The 22,319-nt window shown below is 32.2% G+C and overlaps 1 protein-coding gene and 1 long non-coding RNA gene across 5 annotated transcripts; one reads left to right on the forward strand and one right to left on the reverse strand.

The window, feature by feature from the left end:
* Positions 1-275: 275 nt before the first annotated feature.
* LOC148611831 (uncharacterized) lies at positions 276-9,704 on the reverse strand. 4 transcript variants are annotated; one of them, XM_088592745.1, is made up of 5 exons: positions 9,558-9,704; positions 2,634-2,725; positions 2,378-2,475; positions 1,178-1,298; positions 276-583 (listed from the first exon to the last, which is right to left on the reverse strand). In XM_088592745.1, the coding sequence occupies exons 3-5, from the start codon at positions 2,381-2,383 to the stop codon at positions 402-404; spliced, it is 309 nt and encodes a 102-aa protein (XP_088448871.1). In that variant the 5' UTR covers positions 2,384-2,475; positions 2,634-2,725; positions 9,558-9,704; the 3' UTR covers positions 276-401. The 4 variants fall into 4 exon arrangements, with proteins under 4 accessions (XP_088448871.1, XP_088448870.1, XP_088448869.1 ...); XM_088592744.1 differs by lacking the exons at positions 2,378-2,475; positions 2,634-2,725; positions 9,558-9,704 and adding an exon at positions 1,863-1,936 and having other exon boundaries at positions 1,196-1,298; XM_088592743.1 differs by lacking the exons at positions 2,378-2,475; positions 2,634-2,725; positions 9,558-9,704 and adding an exon at positions 1,863-1,936.
* Positions 6,140-14,399, forward strand: LOC148611832 (uncharacterized). The gene is made up of 9 exons (XR_015924236.1): positions 6,140-6,248; positions 6,707-6,930; positions 7,776-9,520; positions 9,954-10,159; positions 10,376-10,471; positions 10,991-11,097; positions 11,684-11,774; positions 12,086-12,951; positions 13,576-14,399. It is a non-coding gene; the product is annotated as an uncharacterized LOC148611832 (long non-coding RNA).
* Positions 14,400-22,319: the final 7,920 nt, after the last annotated feature.

The raw sequence follows: 22,319 nt of genomic DNA on the forward strand, positions 1-22,319 counted from the left end.
GCACCAGTGAAAATGTTGTTTTGGGGCTAGCATTAGCCTCGTTTGTTCATCTATTGATATTCTGTTCTTGAAATCACTTGCTAAAAGCCAAAATGACGAATAGAAAAGATAAAATAGTTGTTTTAAAATACGAATGGGCCACAGAATTCCAATGTAGTTTTTTTTCAAGAATTTAGCAGATTATAGCGAGTTCTTTATAAAATCAGAAATATATTGTTTGTACTATACATTCGCCTCTTTAATACATAAAGCTAATGAAGGACAGTCCATATTTTTATTGCATTTAAAAGTTACAAAATTAAACCTGACAAAAATGTGTTTTTCATGAACTACTGGCTATCATTACCATGTATTACGTCAATTGTCATTTTCATAAGCATCACATTCCAATATGTCGACAGTCAGCGAATTTCTATAATAGAAAACAATTCCTGAATTACAGATTGACAGTTTGTACATCCTTGTATTCCCAAAATATTACTACTTGAATGGCCACATGGTAAACGCCTTATACATTTTAACAACCAATGATGCTCTCTTCTACCAACACTTATATGAACAACGAATGGTTTCCTTTCAAACTCTGAAAAGGAAGAAATCAATATTCATTAAGAAATTTCATTGAATATATACATGAATACAATATCATTGAAAAGCATTTTCTTATTAAAATCATAGCAAATACTACTATATATGCAAACTAAGGTAATGTTTCACTTGACATTTGACGGGGTTTATTGTAATGCAATTGTTACACAAGAATAAAAGGAACTCACACGCGTCCAAACTTAAAGTGTGGAACTTCTTTCATGGGTTTGAGAAATATTTCACAACGAGGACATAAGCAAGTGCCAACAATGTATCAACTTCAAATAAAGCTTCACATGTTTGCAATACACCGAGAAAAGAACATTATCACCATTGTGCACAATTGTCTCTCTAATGGAAAACTGAAAATTTAAAGTGAATTGCAACGTTGTCTGTTTCTGTAAAACCTTTAACTCTTAGAAAAACCCCGAATAGTTGTGGTTAAATGCCGAATTAGATTTATTAAATTCACCTCAATCGATCTGGCATGGACCATCTTAAATATTAATTACCCATTTCCTTTGGGCTACTTCAATTTCTTAACGTAAAAAGAAATATTGTTGGTTTATTTTTTATTTGAGAATCATACCTTTATTGCTCCACTTACTAAACGATTTGTTATAGACATGTACTCCTGGTTGCATCAATATTGTTGTTCCTAATTTAGGGAATGTATTTCCTGCTTCTGGAAGAGGATCCAAACTGTCAGCCTGCAATTATTAATATTGTGAAATGTTTGCGCTCTTCTTATTCTTTGCAATTACATAAGTATATGCATAATTAAACAAAAGAAATTTCCTCCACATCTGTAACCTATTAGCATTGAACTTCATTCTTAATATCTGTGCTATTTTTTTCTTTTTTCAATATTATTTAAAATGAAGTCTCTACTGAAGGTCAGTCAAAATCAGTCAATCATGCTTCGTAATAAACAACACTCGTCAATTTCAAGCAGAGCGATTACCATCTATCTTTATTTCTATAATCAATGCTTTGATCTTATCTGAGTAGACTCATTGTTGACAAAAGGGGTCATCTTCGTTACACGTTTAACATAGCTTAATCCAAAATAAAAAAAACAAAACAAAACAAAACAATACAAAATCATTCCAACATAACGTAAACAGGTCGAGAAAACAGAAACTTTGACTTAGCCTGGTTGTCATTGATGAGGTGATTACGAGAAAGGACTACCTTGTACAAGATTTTGTTTTGGTCTTTAAAGTTTGAGCGTGCATGGAAAAACATAGACCATTTTAAACTCAAAACTTAACTCTAAGAAATTCAGTCCACTTGTGACATCTAATTACAGTTGTAAAATCTAATAACAACATTTAAATATTTTTAGATATCAATACAGGAAGTGACGAAAGAAAAATAATCAATACAGGAAGTGATGAAAAAGGCGGTAAAAATACCGCCATGTTTCATTTGTAAATTTCAAGTAAATCATAACATTGCTATAAATAAAGAGATAAAAAGACAAATGCTCTGTCATGCTGATAGACAACAATGAGTGCCTGTTATGGTCGAATCTAAGCCTTAGAGCATGTAGGAAACTGCAGTTTTACCTATAAAATGTGTACGCTAAAGCATGCGCTACATTTTTCTCAAATAATACTTGAGCAAAATATACTTTTTAATATCAACATTGGATGTGTAGTTTCTTGTTCAGTTGCATTGTAAAGATCAACATTTTCACCATTAGGATGAATCTATATAACATTTTGTGCATGAACGTATGCCAAAAAGTCTTACAAAAAGAGAGAGAAATACAAAGGAAACTTACCATCATGGCGGAAAAAACACATATGGCATCAACCTGTTAGTTTCGAATATCTAGAAAATGGGATTCGACGGACGAAACGTAGTATCCATGGCTGGAAACTGTTGTTGAATCGAACATGAAAAAAAATCACAGAAAAAAATTGATAATAGAATTAAGAATAAGATTAAGAATAAAACGTTTCATTTAATAGTATCAAAAAACGCGGTCAAGTGCTATATTTATTAATGACATCTTTGTATAAATCTGAACCACTTACCTCTACACATAGAACTCAATCTGATGGTTTTTTCATTACAGTACTCTTTGTGAACATGTCTTTGAACAAGTTAGTATTAAGGAGAGTGATTCCTGCAAATAAATCAATAAAAATTTGTAAGCACAGGAGTCATGATAGGGTTACAAAACTACTGACCTATTGATATCAAAATTGTTATGAAGGTATCATTTTTCGATCACCATTGTCCTTTGTAGGAATACAGAAACTGACCAATATGAAAAATGATGACATCTATTTATGTTTTGCAAACATGATTATTGATCTTTATAGTAAACATTAAACATGTTGATGTTTTATCACTAATGCTGTATTAAACAGTCATGCATGATGAACGTAGCATCCCCTATTATCCAAATAGTAGCTTTCTTGTTCAATAAAAATAAGATTTTGGTAATTAATTCTCAAAATTAACTTATAAACTTACTAATAACAAAACATATGTGTCATATGGCATGCATATGATCGAGCTTTGAATATTATTCACAACATTATATATCTTATTAATTATTACAAAACTGAGCTATATCCTTTTTGAGCAGAGTGAGCATTTGTATTTTATACATAAATGCTGGTTTAACAAGTTATGAATTAGACCCTATGTCCATAAAAGAATCTTCAATACTGTCATTATTGAATCGACATGCATTACTTGTACGGGGTAAACTGTCCATTCTGTGGTATATTGGGGTGAGGAATTCGGCGACAGGGATAGAGGATGGAAACTTGTATATTTTGGAAGGGGGTGGGGATTTTGAATGGGAACGATAACGAAATTAATTTTTTAAGCATTCAATGGTATGAGAAAAATATATTAAATTAACTACGATAATAGTAAAGTAAATAGTGGATCAAGAATATCCAACGGATATTTCAAGGGGATAGGGATTTTTCTATGGTATTGGGCATATTGATAGGGAAATTGGCGGATGAGAAATTGGGGATGGTATATGGTGTGAATGGGAAGTGTTGTATAGACTTATGTTTTATATTCATTATTAGTTTCACTACATAGCTTTGACATTGAAGTGAGTCTTCTCTCGACGGCAAAAGGAATGCAAATCATGAACATATACTTGAAGAGGAGATAATCCATATTTGCCTGATAATTTTCAACTGTAATAACTTTACCATCATGGTATAAAGCTAAAAAAATACTTTTCCTTACTTGGAATACATAAGCTAAACTATAGCACAAATACGAAAAAACCTTATTTGCGACAGTTTCTACTATGAGTCCTTTAATTATGATTTTGCAAGGTTCTTTTTAAGACTGCTTTTTTAATATTTTTCAGGGAGATCTACGAAATGCATTATGTAATTAACCCTTCTTAAACAAATAAATTATATTTCAAATTCGAAGATTTTCAAAGCTGTTTAACACTTCGATACTTATATACCACGCAAACGGAATAAAGAAACAGTTGTAGTTTAATAACTCGTCATAGCATTTTTCACGTTATGATGATAATAGAAAGATTAAAGAAAGGTCTGATTTCATCAACAGGTTACATGATATTTTCGTATTGAAAAGTAAAATCGGTTTATCATATCGTTATATTCAAGCATAGTTATAATTGCAGACTGTGGTTGAGAAGCTGAAGTAAATGAAGAATCCATTATACTAGTGAAACAAGTGTGATTATGTTTTTTTAAACCATATGCTCCACTCTGACAGAATTTTTTTTCTTTGAAAGGCCTGCAAGAATACAAAGAGCACTTGAGTTCATTTCTGTTTTACAAATCTGCAATTATTGTTGCATTAGAAGTTTTCAGATAAGTTGCCATATAAATAACCAATTATATAAGCTTGGTGCATGCAGATTTAATATTTATCTATTTAGGGACACTTATTCTGTTGATGGTAAGCAAACTTTACTGAGTAGTTTTAGACAATATAAGACGAGGGTTCCGAGCCAGAATGTGCTATTTAGTATATATAGTACACTGGGAAAATCACTGTCGTGTATGGAATTCCTGAAATATCATTCGCTTAAGAATGTTGATGATCTTATCAAAAAGTTAGGTATAGATTGTTAGCTACTTCGGGAACTATATAATTTAAGATGATAAAGATATCAAACCCTTTGGCAAAAAGCAGAAGTAATAATATTAACGACATATAAGTTTTCATGAATATGCGTTTGCTGATGTCACTTATATAGAATAACTAACTTCAAATTGCATTGGAAATAGGTTTAAAAAGTCATTCACATAGATTGGTGTTTTGACTTGTACATGTATATACAATGTTGTAACTGATGAAAACTTGTCGGATTTATTTACAGCCAATGAGTGGCAACATCTAACTTATTCTTCTGATAGAACCGTTTAGTACTAAAATCAATTAAGAGGTGTTTTTAATTGGTAGCTGCAGTATTTCACTAAGTAAACTTACTCAGTTTCCAGATGACTTAAATTGTGTTAATTCATTTATTTTTTTTGATGAATTACAGTTCCATTGGATGATTTTATATTCAGATATACTGGTTTTGGGGTAAATGTAATTAGAATTGTTTGAAGATAGTGAATCGAATATGAATTTATTGGTTAAATTATGAAAGCATTATTAATATGGTTTATTTTAATCTCAAAATGATAATGGTTTTCCTTTTTATATCATTTCAAATGTTTTGGAGTGTCTTTATAAATCTTCCTGTTGTATGGATATGTATGGTAAATCAATAAATCTATATATACTTAAGGTCGATTTTTGTTGATTGAAAAAATAGAAATTATTGGTCTTTATGATCATCATTGATAGTTTATAATATAAATCATGGGTTAAAAACTAAACAAATGGTGTTGAAGGGGTTTCGACAAGTAACGGGCCTTTACTGAGACGTTTTAAAGTATGTTATTGGTTACATTTGTCCCATGCCCATTTAACCTACAGAGCTAAAAGCGCCATTAAATCAATTTAAGTGTGTCTAAAATGAGTTTAGTATTTCTAAATATGCTATGACAACACATAATTAATTTAAGCATTTATTGCTACAATATATATATTTCGAATTAATCAAATTGGAATTTTATATTCTACCCATATTTCATAAATATAGTTTGAAGCATCAGGTCTTCCAATTATTGAAGTTATGGGATTAGATATTCTGGAAAAAGATATCGGAGCTAGTTGTCTTTACATGTAAATGTAAACAAAACAAACCACCCCACCCTATGATGTCATCAGTTTGTGAAATTATTCATAACTTAAATATGTTTCAGAATCATTCACAAGAACACGTACCCGTCTAAGGTCAATATTTTCAACATCCACGATAATTCATTCGTTCCTTTTTGACCAGTTTTAGTTTTGAATTTGCCAGCTGATTATCCCACAATGCATCATGTTTACATGGGGCTTCGTGAGGGGTAAAACAGTCAAAAAAATTTGTATCATATGTTCTGGCATAAAACACGTCTCAGAACATCTTTGCAAATATCAGTTAGAAAGAGTCTATCTTTAACATTACTCAATCAACAACTTTCATTAAAATTAAGCTTAATGTCAAAAGAATGGTGACATTGTCTTCGACCATCTGCAACACATCATAACATATAGTGCATATTTTCTTAAGTCTCCTTTTGACAGTTTCCGTAAGTATTCACCATTGATTTGTATGTTTTTTATTGGTTTTTAATAAGCAAATATATAATTTTAGATTACCGTTATTATTACGAGTAACGGTACAAATGAAGAAGTGACTCTATATACGGATATGCAATCGTGAGGTACATAAATATTAAATTATAAACATCACATTTAACAAGGAAATGGTGTGTAATTAGTGTGATAGAAAATTTTCTATGCTGATGCTGAAACCATGGGAACCAAAGAGCATAATTCAGAATTAAACGACTAGACAAAATATTGAAAAAATACGAAACACACAACAAAGATCATCATGCCATAATCACAGTAGACTGTCTAAATAGATGTCCCTTAACATTTTGAAGAGTAATGGCGTGTTATCAGAACGGAAGACAGTATGAGTAGTAAATATGGCTGAATATTTATTATCATTTGTATGAAGGTATATTTGCTTTCATTTTAGACCACGTCTTAAAAGGAAAACTTGGTGCATTAATTCATCAAAGGATAGATGTAGTCCAAAAAGAGGAATAAAAGGCTGTCATTATAAAAGTAAACAGTCATGGTTATTCAGTTGAATAATGAAAAATTTACAGTAACAGAGCGTGATAATTTTACTGCTTAGTGTTTACAAAATATGCATTTCAAAAGATGTCTTCTGGAAATGTCCCTGAAGAAACCAGGCAGGTATTATGATGTGAGAAACAATAAGATAATGTAATGTTAGACTCATACTAATCCCAGAGAAAAAGCATCAGAGATGGATGACTCATAGTTTATTGTCAAAGTTAAGAAAAAAAATATGAATGGATCAAAAAGTGACTTGCTTTTCAATAGTTTCTATTTAATATGTCTCTTTCTTACAATTTCACAAACCAATATGCAATTCCATATTTAGACAACATGAACTTGTGATCCCTAATGGTTAAAATTTTAAACAAAAGATGACATGTGCCACCCATAATGGATACACCCTTACCAAATATTTAAACGTAGATTCGAATATAAAATCAAATTGCGTTTTGGCTCTTAATTTTTCATTTTCAGATAGATACTATTCTTGCTACGCCATTAAAAACTTTTGACCTTTTTAGTTTCTCATATTAATTTTGAATTAACCTTAAGGATTATCTTATCGTATATCAGGATGATGTGTATTTTGATATTCTCGTATAATCAGAGGCAAGTAACAAGATCATTTTTTTCAAATCGTATATCCATTTATATTCACTTCCATCCTTTGGAATCACACATGTCGAACACACTAAAAATAATGATTGGTTAATTGATTCATTGATGTTACCAGAAATAGTGTATCCACCATTGTTTTGAATTTAACACTAATTATTTCATACTTTACAACAAAATTCAATATTTATGCACCATTGTGTCACCTTTTATCAAAACAACATGGCAATGTATATGAAATTTAAAAGTAACATGAAGGAAGCTATATAGTGGAAGTTTCTTATTTGATAATATTTATATATTAACATGTATGACGAAAGTATGAGAAATTTATTCTTTTGCAGTTGAAGAACCGAAATTCTGGTTTTAATGCATGTGACTAATATTCGCCATGCTGACGCTTACCTAGCAATTATTGCAGAATTAGCTGGTAACTCGTAAATTACAATTTGCGTGATTTATAAATGACAAAGAATGGAATAGGTTAGTGATGTAACTGATATAAAATATTATTTTTGTCAAGGACATGACTGGTCTGAAAACATAAACGTGATTACAAAACACAGTAGACTCACTAGTATTCACTCTACTGCAAATTTTATATAGTCCAATAAAACATATACAGACAAACAAAATCATTCACTACGAAGTAGTTTTACTGATATATCTGATCTTTTGTTTTTTGCAAGACTCACTGAGTGAATGTGTAGCATTATGATTAGCTGGTTCTTTTTAATATTTTGTAAAAAAGAAACCATATCATTAACTATATATCACTTTGATTAATGTCCATCTTCAGAGAGAGGGCTTTTTCCGCATTTTCATTTTGAAGACTACTGATATCCAAAGAAAAGAAGGTATAATTTCGAGAAATGTGGTCAAGGGGAGATAACCAAAACTTCACAATATTTAATATTTTGTTCCAAAGTTAGAAAACATAAGTCAGAAATATGTTTCCCTTGCAACTAAAACTATTGTTGCAAATTGCATACTTCACTGGTATCAATTAATAGCGTAAAACTGTTGTTTTTATTTTTAATTTGTCATATCTGATGTCTCTAAGTAAATATGTGCCTTTTATATTTCGTGCCTAAAAAGCAAACAAACTTCATTTCAACAAATTTCAAGTTATATGTATTCGTATAATTTAACATATTAATTTACGTTTCATAAAGCAAACGAAGAATAAAACTTTTAATTTTATCAGTTTTTGAACTGTGAACAAAACACAACTTCATATTATTTCAATACTCTATGTTGTATAATTTGAACAAGATCAAATGTCAGAATAAAATATCAACACAAGCTTACTGAAAAGTCTTGCTTCTAATCCCTTCTTCAGTATTACGTTTTAACAGTTTAATACACGAAGGAAAATGATGAACTATTTGTTTCCAGCTGTCACAATATGGGAATTTCTAGGTATAAATCTGACTCAGAATTGAGTGAACTAACATAAAGTAAATTGTGCAAATTGAAAGGGTTCAAATGATATTGTCTGGTGGGAATTCTCCATGCAATAACAACAGTTCACATATTTTTTGAAGAAGGAATATTTAAACCTATTTTCACTGGTTTAAGACATATTTTTGTGGTTTTCCTTATCAAGTGTATATTGAAATGTATAGTTCAATTAATCTAATTGGTACAAGTTGATTGTCGATATGGTTTTATATATATGTATGCTGGGTGAAAGGTCAATGCAAACTACCCAAATGAGTATTGAAAAAGGATCTGAAGAGGACATTAACCTCTAATTTTTTTTAAAATATGAAAAGGTGTAGCAGCCGACAGCCAAGGCCCAGTTAACCAACTCGGTTCACGCCTAGTGTAGACAATTTTGGTGTGTTAAGACTTCCTTAATTTTAAATTTACACAAATGTTGTGATAAATATATGTATTACCTATTTGTTTACATTTTTTGTACTTGTTGTGCTTGTTGTATTCTCATATTATATTTAGTGTACTTTAACTCATACTAGAAACTATGAGCTGGGAACACACAGGGCAATTTGGATTATTTATTTTACGTAACTGTAAACAAAACATGCCATTATACAATTTCCTGCGCAATCTTTTATTGGTCAAGGTAAGCAAGCCTAAAACATACTTTCTATGTCACTTACAATTCATCCTTTTTATGGGATAATCCATATTTATAACTTCAAAAGAATATTTCTCCGGTTAGTTTTAATTTCGAATTTGCCAGCTGAGTATCCCACAATACATCATTCAGATAAGGGGCTATGTAAAGGATAACTGTAAAAACATTGTATTCCATAACATCCACAAAAGCCAAGATCCCTTTGGAACTGCACCAGAAACATTTGTTTAATAAAACTTAACAGTTCTTGCAATATTTGTTCTCAAATAAGTAATATGTGAAAGGAATTCTTATATTTGAACTGAAATCATCCTCAAAATTGAAAAAAGAAAATGTGATATGTTTATTCTATATTCTTTCGATGATCTACTTTTAAAGAGTCATTAATTATATGATTCATCTATGAATATGATTCCAGTTTGAAGATAATGATCTAAGAGTACATAATGATCGAAGAGAAACTATGGATGAAGCTATAAGTGAACATATGTATAAACAAGCGATACGTACAAAGTACACACATAGCAACGGGAAGTACACAAATAGCATACTATAATTAACCAGAAAATTACGTAATGTGATCAAATGACGCGTGTAATATTGCAGCTGATGAAACTAATTAATGTAAGGGTTTGATTGTTCATATTGTGATATCTTGAGTAGAACACGAACTTCGTTTAAGCTAAATTTTTTCGACTATATGAAAATAATGTTAATACACTATGATTCATGTTGTGTACAAAATGTATATTGTCTATTTGTTTACAAAATACATCTCTTATATTTTTGTGCAAAACACGTGATATGAACACTATCAACATATTGTTTGTTATTGTTTAGTCTTTAGTTCAAAGATGTATCTCCGATTACATGGATTCAGTTGTACTAAGACACATGCCTTACTTGTAAAACAGTTAGAAACTCATATAGTGTTAGGTAAGTTGTTAACTGATATAAACTTGTTTGTTTTTATTAAGGCCATTATTTAAATGAATCTATAACTAACATGTAGAAATATTGGGTACTTAGGTATCCCAGAAGGGCGTTACAGTTATTAACATTTCTTGGTTTAATCTAAGACTATTTAGTTATATTAATTTGGAAATGGATTATCTGGTATGTTTCTAGTTATTTATATCTTTGTTCAATTGCATTTTATCATACAATACAAAAAAGCAGTATCTGGTACATTATGAAACTTATTAATATAAAGGTTTGATTGTTCATATTGTGACATTTAACGTAAAACACGAACTACATTTAAAGCTGAATCGTTTCGAATATTTAAAAAATAATGTTAATACATTTTTGTTCAAACGTTTTAAGAGTATGAAGTTGTGTGAATCATGTGTACAAAACGCATATTGTCTATTTGTTTGCAATATACGTCTCTAATGTTTATGCGGAGGCACTTAATATGAACACTGCGAACATATTTGTTGTACTTTTTTTCAGTTTTGACTTCAAACATATATAATACATACTTCTCTGATTAAATGAATGAAGTTCTGGTAAGACACATCCCTAACTAGAAAAACAGATTGAAACTCTTTAAGTTTAAGGTAAGTTGTTTATTTTTGTTCAGTGCATTAGTTACTTATATAAATCATTAGCGAACAGATAGAAATATTGGGTACTTCAGGACGTTTTGAGTATGCTGTTTTTATATGATACAGTAATTTACATTTCTTTGCTTAATCTAAGACTATTAAGGTACATCAATGTGGAAATAAGTTTCTAATAGGGTTATTTATATCTTTGTGCGATTACATTTAATTATACAGTACACAAAGGCAGAATGATTGTCAAGTCCATATTAAGTAAAAAAAAATGGGTTTATGTGTTATTTCAAAATCTTCGTGTTATGATATAGTTCAAATCTAATTTATTTGAACTTGCATTTTAAAACTACCATATCAGTTTTTCATCATAACAAAGATTACACATAACACAGATGTCTTGGTGCTACTTTTAGGTGCGGGTATCGATTTGATTGCATATATGTTAGTCAAATTGTGATTGTGCAATGAATCTGCTTTATCCCCATTATTCTGGAAGGCATCCCGTGTAAATATATAGACTTTGGCTATCATCAGGAATGCAACAATATAAAATTTGTGCAATTAAGAAATTGAATATCATTTGCAGAGAGAGTGTCCAAAATCTTGGGTAAGAAATTTGATGCATTTGTAAATACAGGAAATAGATAAAAATGTTCATATCATGACTTAAATGGGAGGTACGTAGCTATGTTTATCATTGATTAAAGCATAAAGACAGAAAATGAAAATGTGTGTTAATTTAGTGTGCGTTATGTCTTAAGGAAGTAAAACTAGTAAAGAATTAAAATAGAATTAGGATATTTTTATTTCCAATTTAGAGGGCTCATATTGAGTATATACAATGATTAAAGTAATTAAGTAAACAATAAGACATCACACAATATTATAAGTCTTATTTCATATTTTAAGCAAATAATATACATTAATGATAATTCTGATTAATTATTACGATTTGCATTTGTTTTAATTTTTGGTTTCGCATTATTAGCTATGCTAGTGAGAAAACGTATATTTGTATACTAATATGACCTAAGGTAGGAAACATAATCCCCAACAACAGTGGTAACTATTAACAAATAGTTAAATTTCACAAGACATGGTTATATCTATATCTGCGAAAAAAACATGCAGACAAATAAGTAGGTAATTAATATATAAATAAGTATGAAAATAAATTATATCTGTACAAAAGTAAATACCTTGTGTATTAACAACTCCTTTAACTGCCTTAGTAAATGTAAATGACTACACAAGTAAACGAAAATGATTGTGCCATTTTACTGTTTTACATTTTAAGAGCATCACTATTCATAAACGTCGAAACATGTGCAGCATTTGGCAAATGTCTCATTTAAGTAAGACATGCATTTAACAGAAATTTAAAAAAGCATGTAATATTGACTGCCTTTTTCAATATTGAGTAGATGTATACAATCGTTTTGATTAAGATTTCTCGGTGTATTTGGTTCCAATAACTCTGTTAAGAGATTATGGATAAAAACAAATTTACAGCAAACTGAAAATTGCAATACTTATATGATTTTTTCTACTTGACAAATGAAAATATACTTCAATTTTAAACAACATCTTGTTTTATAAAGATCATTGAATTCCTACAATATAAAATTAATGTTTGTTCTTATGTTCATTGCAGGAAATAAGAAGACAGTCATTAATGCCGTTTTGTACATAAACATGACAGCACTTTGTTTATGTTTTGCCAGACTACACTTGGTAATTGATACAGGGTTGTCTGGTAAATCATAATAATGAAATTGTTGCTTAAATCAACAACAAAGACTGATTTATGCGACTGTTGCAGAGAATAAACCTAATTCGTGTAAAATACTATTGGTATGTACATTAAGACGTATATGAAACTATAGCTCTTACCATTTAACCGAAAATATAGTAGATATTTCTGTAAAATGTAAAAGGGGGTGTTTTCAATATCCCAGCTTAATACAAGTCTACTTGTGACCTGTGCATTGAAATGAACATTGCGCCGAGAAAATTAAGATTTGTAATGGACAAAAATCATAACGTACTTGTAGAAACATCTTCACGAAATACACTTAATACTTAATAATGAGAACAGTAAAATATGTTTTTATGGACAAGGGGGGGGTAATAAATATTCAAGCCCACAGATGGTGTTTGAATTACCAATTTTGGTCTCATTAAAAACGTACCTTTTTAATGTTTTCATATATCAAAATGAATATTAATCAAAAATATTCATTAATGCACCGTTTTACATATGTATTACAAATTAAGAAATCTTAATCAATATATTTTTTTTGTTTATTTATTTGTTTTTTCGCTTTATCAAATCTCATGATGATTTTTTTTCTGAGTTTTTGGTATGACCTTTTGGTCCGTCCATATCATCAACCAATCGTAGGAAAAATCTGATAACAAAAGAACAGAAGAAGCAGCTATATAACGATTCTGCTGCTGTTTTTTAATTTTTTTCAGAATTGCCATGATCTCGATCGTCCTACCAGGGCAGTTCAAAAGACATTTCAGAAACGTGAAAAGGAAAGATGAATCTTAAGACTGACATTTAGATATTCGCTGCTCGAGGATTGGATCTATATCCATGGAGCCGAACATCATGGACTTTACTTCTATGATGTGAAAGGTTGAATTTGGATGGTTAATGATGTGTTTAAAAATATGAACGTTTAATATTCTCAATGTTTACCAGAATATACATATACATTTATTATTATTTTCAATCATATTATAATTGTCACATTTTTGTTCGGGTGAGTTAAGCCAAAATAATAAATAGGACGGAAGGTTATATTTTTTTGGATATCTTCTGTGTTAACGCAGAGATTGGTATTTACTGATATGTAAAATGGTGGTCTTCTTTGTTACCAACGAGACCGGTTCCTGAATTGTTACCTATTCGGAATATGAACTTCTTCGAAAACACCGGAGAGTTCGGGTAAATATATCTATTGTATTGGAGTTCGTGTTCCATGGTCTCTCTTGCCGTGTGTTATTATGGTAAGGGACCAGAAAGATTGTATCTTGTACTGGTACCAGTAAAGCAGGGCTAGGCTTGCTCCATTACTAATATAAATGGGCGTAAAATATGCGTTTTATACGACACTTTGTCTTTAACAATAATCGAATTCGTACTTATTTCTTTAAAAGGGCACCTTGAAAGGACTCTTCAAAATAAATGAAGGCGGGAATAAACATTAATTTCGGTTATGTTTTATCATGTTACAGAAGACATCTGCGAAATGGGGTTGATAAATGTAATAATTTTAGTTTACTTTACTATATCATGTTTTGTTGTTTTATTCTGCCTTTAAAATTAAAAAAAAGTATGCATCATAATTGAACTCCCCTAACAAATGGCAAATAGAACATTTCTTTGTTTTCTTGTTGGGGTTTAACGTCCGAGCAGCAATATTCCAGCAAAATTCAGACGATGAACTTGAAGTGGATGATAAAATGAACATGAAATGATGATGCAATGAAAAAAAGAATGGGACACAAGGATAATAGGGTCGACTAATTTTGATTGCCACTCGAAAAAGGGGGGGGGTAAGGTCGGACAAGTTAGCCTACTGTGGCGGACCGCAAAGGTTCCTATTCCTATCGAATATCACAGCAGGGTTCTTTAACGTGCGAGGAACGTGGCATGTTTCCCAAGACGGTGCACCACTATGGTTTGCGGTCAGGTTTTCCGTATTATATCCTGACAACCCCAGCATATAACATGCAAGGGGTACCCAATTCCACCATCTGGGGCAGAGCGCCTATCCCCCGACTAGGTTTCTTAGCTCAAGCGTAGCGCTGCTGCAGGCCTATTCGGTTAACACCCGGACCTGCACGGGGCGCAAATAGAACAATCTATGTTGCTGTTGTAGATTAAGATAACCAGAAGCTGAGTATTCATCAACTCTTTTGATGCCCCAACCTGTAGCTTTGTCAATGCTTTTGTTTTGTTCACCAGGCTAATTACAAAAAAGTATACGATAAAATATAACTGTTATTGGAAGATTGAAAAAAAAGTAACTACTGATTTCGAAATGCTTCCATTCTAGCCGTTTGAAAAGATTTTGCTAATTAGGAGAAAAATTCCTGGTTTCTATATGTCACTGCAAAACTAGTTATGTAGAAGTATTTGCAAGCAAAATTCTATAAATCAAGACCCTTCCACTGAATTTTCGAGTATTTGCACCTTGATTATTTCTTCTGTGTATGTTAGATGTCTTAAAAACTGACATTCTACTGACTGGATACATATATCAGATTAAATGCGTGATTGTTTTTCTATATATGGTTGCCTGTCAAATGGTTCATTGTTCTTTTCCTGGAAAGACCTGTTTGAGATTTGCATAATTTTGGAAGAGTAATCAAGGGAACCATGGTTATAACGGTAATCAAAAGAATGTAATCCAGGAACAAAGACCAGACATGGAAAACAGACATACACAACAAAGAACATAAAGTAACTAAAATCATACATACAAAGTAACAAAAGTAAATGAGCAACCCGGACTCCACTAAAAACTGAGAGCATGGACCAGGTGCACTGGTAGGGTAAGCGTCCTCTGCTTTTCTAGAAACACCCGCCGAGTTGCTCATTAAATGTCAAGTCCCGGGTAGACAAACAAGGAAAGGAAATCTATGACCCGTTAAATAAATCAGTTTTCATGGTGCTGATGGATACACCATAACGATCCAAGAGTTCATGATGACGACCATAAGACTTCTATGTCGTAAAGTTTGGTCAATAGTTTTCCTTTACCATCGATTTCTAAGTGTAGGTCAAGATATGAGGCTTACTTCACAGTGTCTGTAGTATCCTTTATCTCAAGTTCTGTTGGGTAGATGCGATGTATCAAATCCCCGAAATTAGGATTGTTTAAAGATAATACGTCATCTATAAAGCGGAAACTGAGATTGAGGGATCTAGCAAACGATATTCTTTCTTTCTGACCAGATCAGCTACAAAGTCAGCCTCATAAGAGTGACGGAATAGGTCAGCAAGTAAAGGAGCACAATTTGTTCCCATTGGAATGCTGACCGATTGTTGAAAAACACGTCCACCACACTTGACAAATATGTTGTCGATTTAAAATTCCAGCATTTTGTAAACATCTTCTTCTGTATATTTGGAAGTTGATTTGGAATTATTTCTTACAAAGTATGAGGAATCTCTACCAAGAACAATATTTGCATCTAGGTGTACCATCTTTTTTGGAAAAACAACGATGTATAATGTTTTTAAGTCGGGATTTTAACTGAGTATGGGAAATAGAAGTATACAATGTTGAAAAATCATAGGTTTTAATGGTATTATATTCAGAAAATAGTCTTGAACTGATTGTCTCCAAAAGATCTTTCGAATTTTTCAGGATCCACATTGAATTAATACCACTACGGGAGTAACAAGTGTTGTGGTAGGACTGCAGACCCTCTTTGACAGTTGTGAGTATAGAAGTTAAAAGTTTTGAAAGAGGTTTGGTAGTACATTTTGCAAATCCAGCTATGAAACGTTGTTTGTATGGATTCTTGTGAAGTTTAGGAATCCAGTACATAGACGGTAAATCACAATCATCGTCCTTGGTAGAGAGACCAAAAGAGGATTGCACAGATTTATGGTTTTCCACAATCTCTTCTTTGGAAAGAGTAGTAGCAGTGTAGGTCTTATCACTGCTATTATTTTCTACGTCTACCTCTGATACTAAACATTGGATATAAAACGTTTTGCAGACAAAAACAATGTTGTTTTGGGCTTTGTCTGCTGGTACGACAACATATTTGTCATGTATAGTAGACAATGTTTTTGCTACATTTGGGGTCTTTGAAAACTGATGTAGCCTTGGCACTCATTGACCTACTACACTTTCATTAGTTTCAAAATTAAAGACCTCACGGCCTCTAACCACTCTGGCAAAGAATCAATGTCTTCTTGTTCTCGTTTTATCCATTCTCTTGCATAGTTCTTGACGGCATCCATAAGAACTTTAAAGTTATAATTCCAATTTATGGACTGTGGTTCACGGTACTTGGGAATTTTAGAAAGGATATTACGCAGAAATTCGTTTTCGATAATGGTTAAATCTCCCGTAACGACCTGAGCAGAAGGACCATATTTGGAGAGGTTTTGCAAGAACAGTCAGGTGGTTTAGCCTTGAAGTCCTCAATCTCGAGGTTATGCAAAGGCCTTTTATGATTGAAAATTTTGGATGCGATGGGTTAAGTATAGGAATATGAAATAACTGGTATGAATTTATCTTTGAAATATGAGGGAATTTTGTTGGTAACGTTTTGTGATGGAGGATGTTAACCAAATTACTTGCATCTATGCCTTTGTTGACAAACGGTAGTGGAAGAAATGTTCGTTTTTCTTCATCTTGACTTTTCACACAAACTGCACTAAAGAGTCTGTGGGAACCAATATAAAAAATGATGGCAACAAGTCTGTATAATGATGAGGTGGGGGTCAGAAACAGGTGTGTCAAGACTTGTTTTGTAAAGGGAGTGTAGTAGAGTGAGAGGTATAGAATAAAGATTGGTTCTAATGTGATAAAGTCCAAGAGGTTTTTGTATGAAAGGAAGGAGACCATCTATGGAGACATCATGTAACTTAGGTGACGTATAGTGTCCATGGCAATGACTACTTTCCCGTCTTGGATTTTTGTCAAATAAATTCATCACATTTATGCTATTGTTATATTGGCTTGAAAGGTTTCCTATAATTTTGATGTTGTCATTGCATCTGTAAGGTATTGCAGTATCTAGTCTGCGTATCCAGTACTCCTCTCTTTCCCTACGATAGTTTTTAATTAGAATGGGACTGTTCGTAGAATGAAATTTTTTTTTCTAAAATACGAACTTTCATTGAGAGGATTGAATGATCTTGTTGATTAAAGTGTTGATAAACTGTCAGGAAGTTGGTTGTGTTAATTCCCGAATGATGACAGCACATTCTTTTATTTAATCGTTCTTGCGTTTCTCCGACATATATTAAACCACATCAGATGCATTCTAATCCATATATTAGGTTTGTTGATTTGCAACTTAAGTCATCGTGACTTCTTGTATGGAAGGTTTTGTTTGTAAGGGAACTGGAGAAGTAAGGGTCGGTTATAAGAATGTTGCATGTTTTGCAATTTTTAATACCACATTTTGATACGGTACAATGCGGTTCGTCATCGTAAAAGAGTAATCAAGGGAACCAAGCCTCTAGCGGAAATCAAAAGACCGAATGTAATCTAGGGACAAAGACCAAACACGGAAAACAGACACGTACACAAAAAGCATAAAATAAAACAGTACATACAATTTCAAGTAACCCAAGTAAATGCTCGGAATCAACTAAAAACTTGGAGCATGGACCAGACACCCCGGTAGGGTAAGCGTCTTCTGCTTTTCTAGAAACATCCAACGAGTTGCTCATAAAAAAGAAAACGAAAGAGGAAAGAAAAACTATGACTTGTTGAACAAAGCGGTTTTCATGGTGCAGATGTATACACTTCAACGATCCACGAGTTCATGATGACGACTATAAAACTTCTGTAATGATGACTTCAATCTTGTAGCAAAATAACCCTATTCCAGTAGCCTAATTGTAAGAAGTCTAGAGCGATACAGTAAGTTTGCGAAGGTACAGAAACTGTGATATAAAGTATCAGTTGTGATATGAATACGCAATTGCTGAAGGGATGTTGTCATAGATGAAAGGAAAGTTGAAAATACGAAATGAAAAGTCATCGCATTTGTCTTATAGTTTGGTCAAAAGTTTTGCTTTACCATCGATTATTTAGTGATGGTCAAGATATAAGACTGACTTCACATTGTCTGTAGTATCCTTTGTCTGAAGTTATTTTGGGTAGATGCGATGAATGAAATCACTGAAACTAGGATTGTTTAACGATAATACGTCATCTGTGTAGGGGAAACCGAGTTTAAAGGATCTAGCTAAACGATATTCTTTCTTTTGGATCAGATAAGCTATAAAGTCAGTCTCATAAGAGTGAAACGATTAGGTCAACAAGTAGAGGGGCACAATTTGTTCACATTGGAATGCCGACCGTTTGTTGAAAAACGCGTCCACTACACTGGACAAATATGTTGTCGACAAAAAATTCCAGCATTTTGAAAGCATCTTCGGTATATTTGAAGGATGATTTTGAATCATTTTTACAAAGTATGAGGAATCTCTACCAAGAACTACATATTTGTATATATGTGTATTACCTTTTTGGGGGTTACAATGATTTCATGATGTTGTTGAGTCGGGATTGTGACTTAGTATGGGAAATAGAAGAATAAATAGTTGATACATCATTGGCTTTAATGCTATTGTATTCTGATAATTATGTTGAATTGAGTTTTTCCAGAAAGTCTTTCGAATTTTTCAGAATACCACTACAGGAGTAACAAGTGATAGGACCGGGGACTCTCTTTGACAGCTGTTAATATGAAAATTAACACTTTTGAAAGAGGTTTGGTGGTACGTACGTCTTGCAGATTCAGCTTTGCAGCTTTTTCGTATGGAGTTTAGGAATCCAGTACATAGATGGTAAACCACAAACATCGTATTTGGTAGGGAGACCCTAAAAGTGACATTACTAAATGGAGGGTGTAAAATGTTACCAAAATATCACAAGACATAGACATGAATTATCCTTCTTTTTCTGTGGAATTATTGGGACCACATTTGTTTTTACTTTTTTATCATTGTTTTAACGAGAGTTGGCTTGTCTGCAAACTTGCAATTATGAACAATTTGAAGTTACAACTGACGTGACTTTTTTCTAACTGTTCACATTAACAAATTTATTGAAAGTTTAAAATTACTATGATTACAGTTGTTTCTTCGTCCTTTTATTCTAAGCTATGCTGCCGATATCATTAATTTCATCAATTTGATGTAGTATTATAACAGTAATATTTTGTTTTATGTTTTGTTACTGTTTTGGTAAACATGATAGCACTTAACACTTATACTTTTCTTTATTATGACGAATTTATATTGTATGCCACTTATCACCAGTTGACAAGTCATGAAAAAACACATCGCAAGAACTGCAAGGTATATTATTCAAGATTAAAAGATTAAAAGATTAAAATAATAATGAAATCAGTTTAGCTGTGTTTCAAACTTTATTGATCAAACTTTAGATATGAGTTATCCAGTGAATTGTCGACCCAAGCGCAATTTGTTTTAACAACACTAACCTGGAAGCTATACCTTATACTATTTTCTAAATATACACGTCATCTATATTTGAACTGTAAACAGAACAATAATTTATTTTCGTCGGGATAAAATTTCATGGTTTTGTCTTCGAAACTAATTTCGTGGTGACAAAATTTAGTGGATTTTCGATTTATTTTGTTCATTGAAATGCGCTACTGATTCAAGCATTTTGATTTCCCGTGTTCTTCGTATAAAGTGCACAATGCCCATTCTCATTTGGCAAGACATATTGTAGGCTCGTTTGAAAGAGTAATCAAGGGAACCAAAGTTATAGCGGAAATAAAAAAAATGCAATCCAGGGACAAAGACCAGACATTGAAAACAGACATACACAACAAAGAACATAAAGTAACTAAAATAATACATACAATGTAACAAAAGTAAATGAGCAACTCGGACTCCATTAAAAACTTAGAGCATGGACCAGGTGCACCGGTAGGGTAAGCGTCCTCTGCTTTTCTACAAACACCCGCCGAGTTGCTCATAAAAAGTCAAGTCCGGGGAAGACAAACGAGGAAAGGAATTCAGTATGTTTTGCTGGTACAAAGTTCATCAATTAAAATAATACGATTCCTTTTATTTAAAATATATACGTTTCCTACTGTTTCCGGTTATTGTGCAAATCAAAGGTTTTACTGAAACGATGACATCGGCTCCGACACCGTCACAGTTGATGACAAAGATATTTTGAATATGCCAAGCTCATTTGTTTTGACATCTGCAAACAGATAATTAAGTGGATTTGTTTTCACCTTTGCAAATAATGCTTTATCTGCTAATTAGATGACAAAAGGCTCGGGGACAGCTTGGCACTCCCGTTATTGTTTAATCCACTTTCTACCACAGTAGGTGAAGTAAATTACGGCAGCGTGTTTTGAGGGAATATAATTAAAATAAGTAATTTTATATACATAACATAAATATGTATGGTGTAAATTACAAAAACTCCACCGGGATGAGAATGTCAGCCCAAGCCACCCACTGAACTTCAATGAACGACAAAACATCATTATACACAGATATGCTCAAGTAACATAGAAAAAACTTGAGTTGAAAACGAATCAAACTATAGAGAGGCCAGAAATTCCTGACTTGTCACAGGCGAAATAAATGCGCCGGGAATAAAGTATTTTTGCGTAATCACAATCCCCCCCCCCTTTCAAAATCTGGCCACTTTGGAAACAATATTAAACAATTAAACACACCTTAAAATCAGTCCAAAAACGCCCTAGTTCCTTGTAACAAAGGAAATAAAGGAATTGAATATAAATTGCACTAATGAACAAACTGAGGACTAGTAGCATGATATGCCAGCTCCAGACAAGTTTAAACCTACAAAAAGTTATGTTCTCATCGTATGTTATATCAATTCCGATTCTTGCCATGCAGGGTTGACAATCACGGTACATCATATGTCCTACAATAATGGAACAACCCATGTTGAGCCAAAAACTGATTTAGTGTTTTAATTTTCATTGTAAATACCTAATGAAGGAATCAATGTTGATACAAAAATGCTATCCTTAGCGATTTGACAACAATGTCATAACTTTATCCCCTACGAATAAGCCTATTCAATGGTGAAGTTTATTTATTGGTTTAAAAGAGCTTTCCGTGCTTTTTATAATATATTACTGTAAAACAAAGTGTTGGAGATACCTGCACGTAATAGTCCTTTACCAGTACATCTGTATTTGGAAGTAAGTTCCTTGTATATTTTTTCCCGATCTTGAGATATCAAAAACTTTGATGTAATAATATCTCTATGTAAACACCATATGATTGTCATAAATTGTATCTAAAAACGGATAGATTACAATACAGAAAGAACAATCATCCCTTTAATAGTAAATGTTGGTATTAAGTTAACCCTTGTGGATATCAATACTACGATCAAGAAAAGGACATTCCTTTTTCAAAGATAGTTCTAAAGGTTATATATCTTTAGTAGAAATATTAAAGTCTTCGTTGTTTACAACCA

This window comes from Perna viridis, chromosome 7 (genome assembly GCF_037379345.1).
Source record: "Perna viridis isolate PV_CMFRI_1.1 ecotype Kerala chromosome 7, ASM3737934v1, whole genome shotgun sequence".
Classification (NCBI taxonomy): Eukaryota; Metazoa; Mollusca; class Bivalvia; order Mytilida; family Mytilidae; genus Perna; species Perna viridis.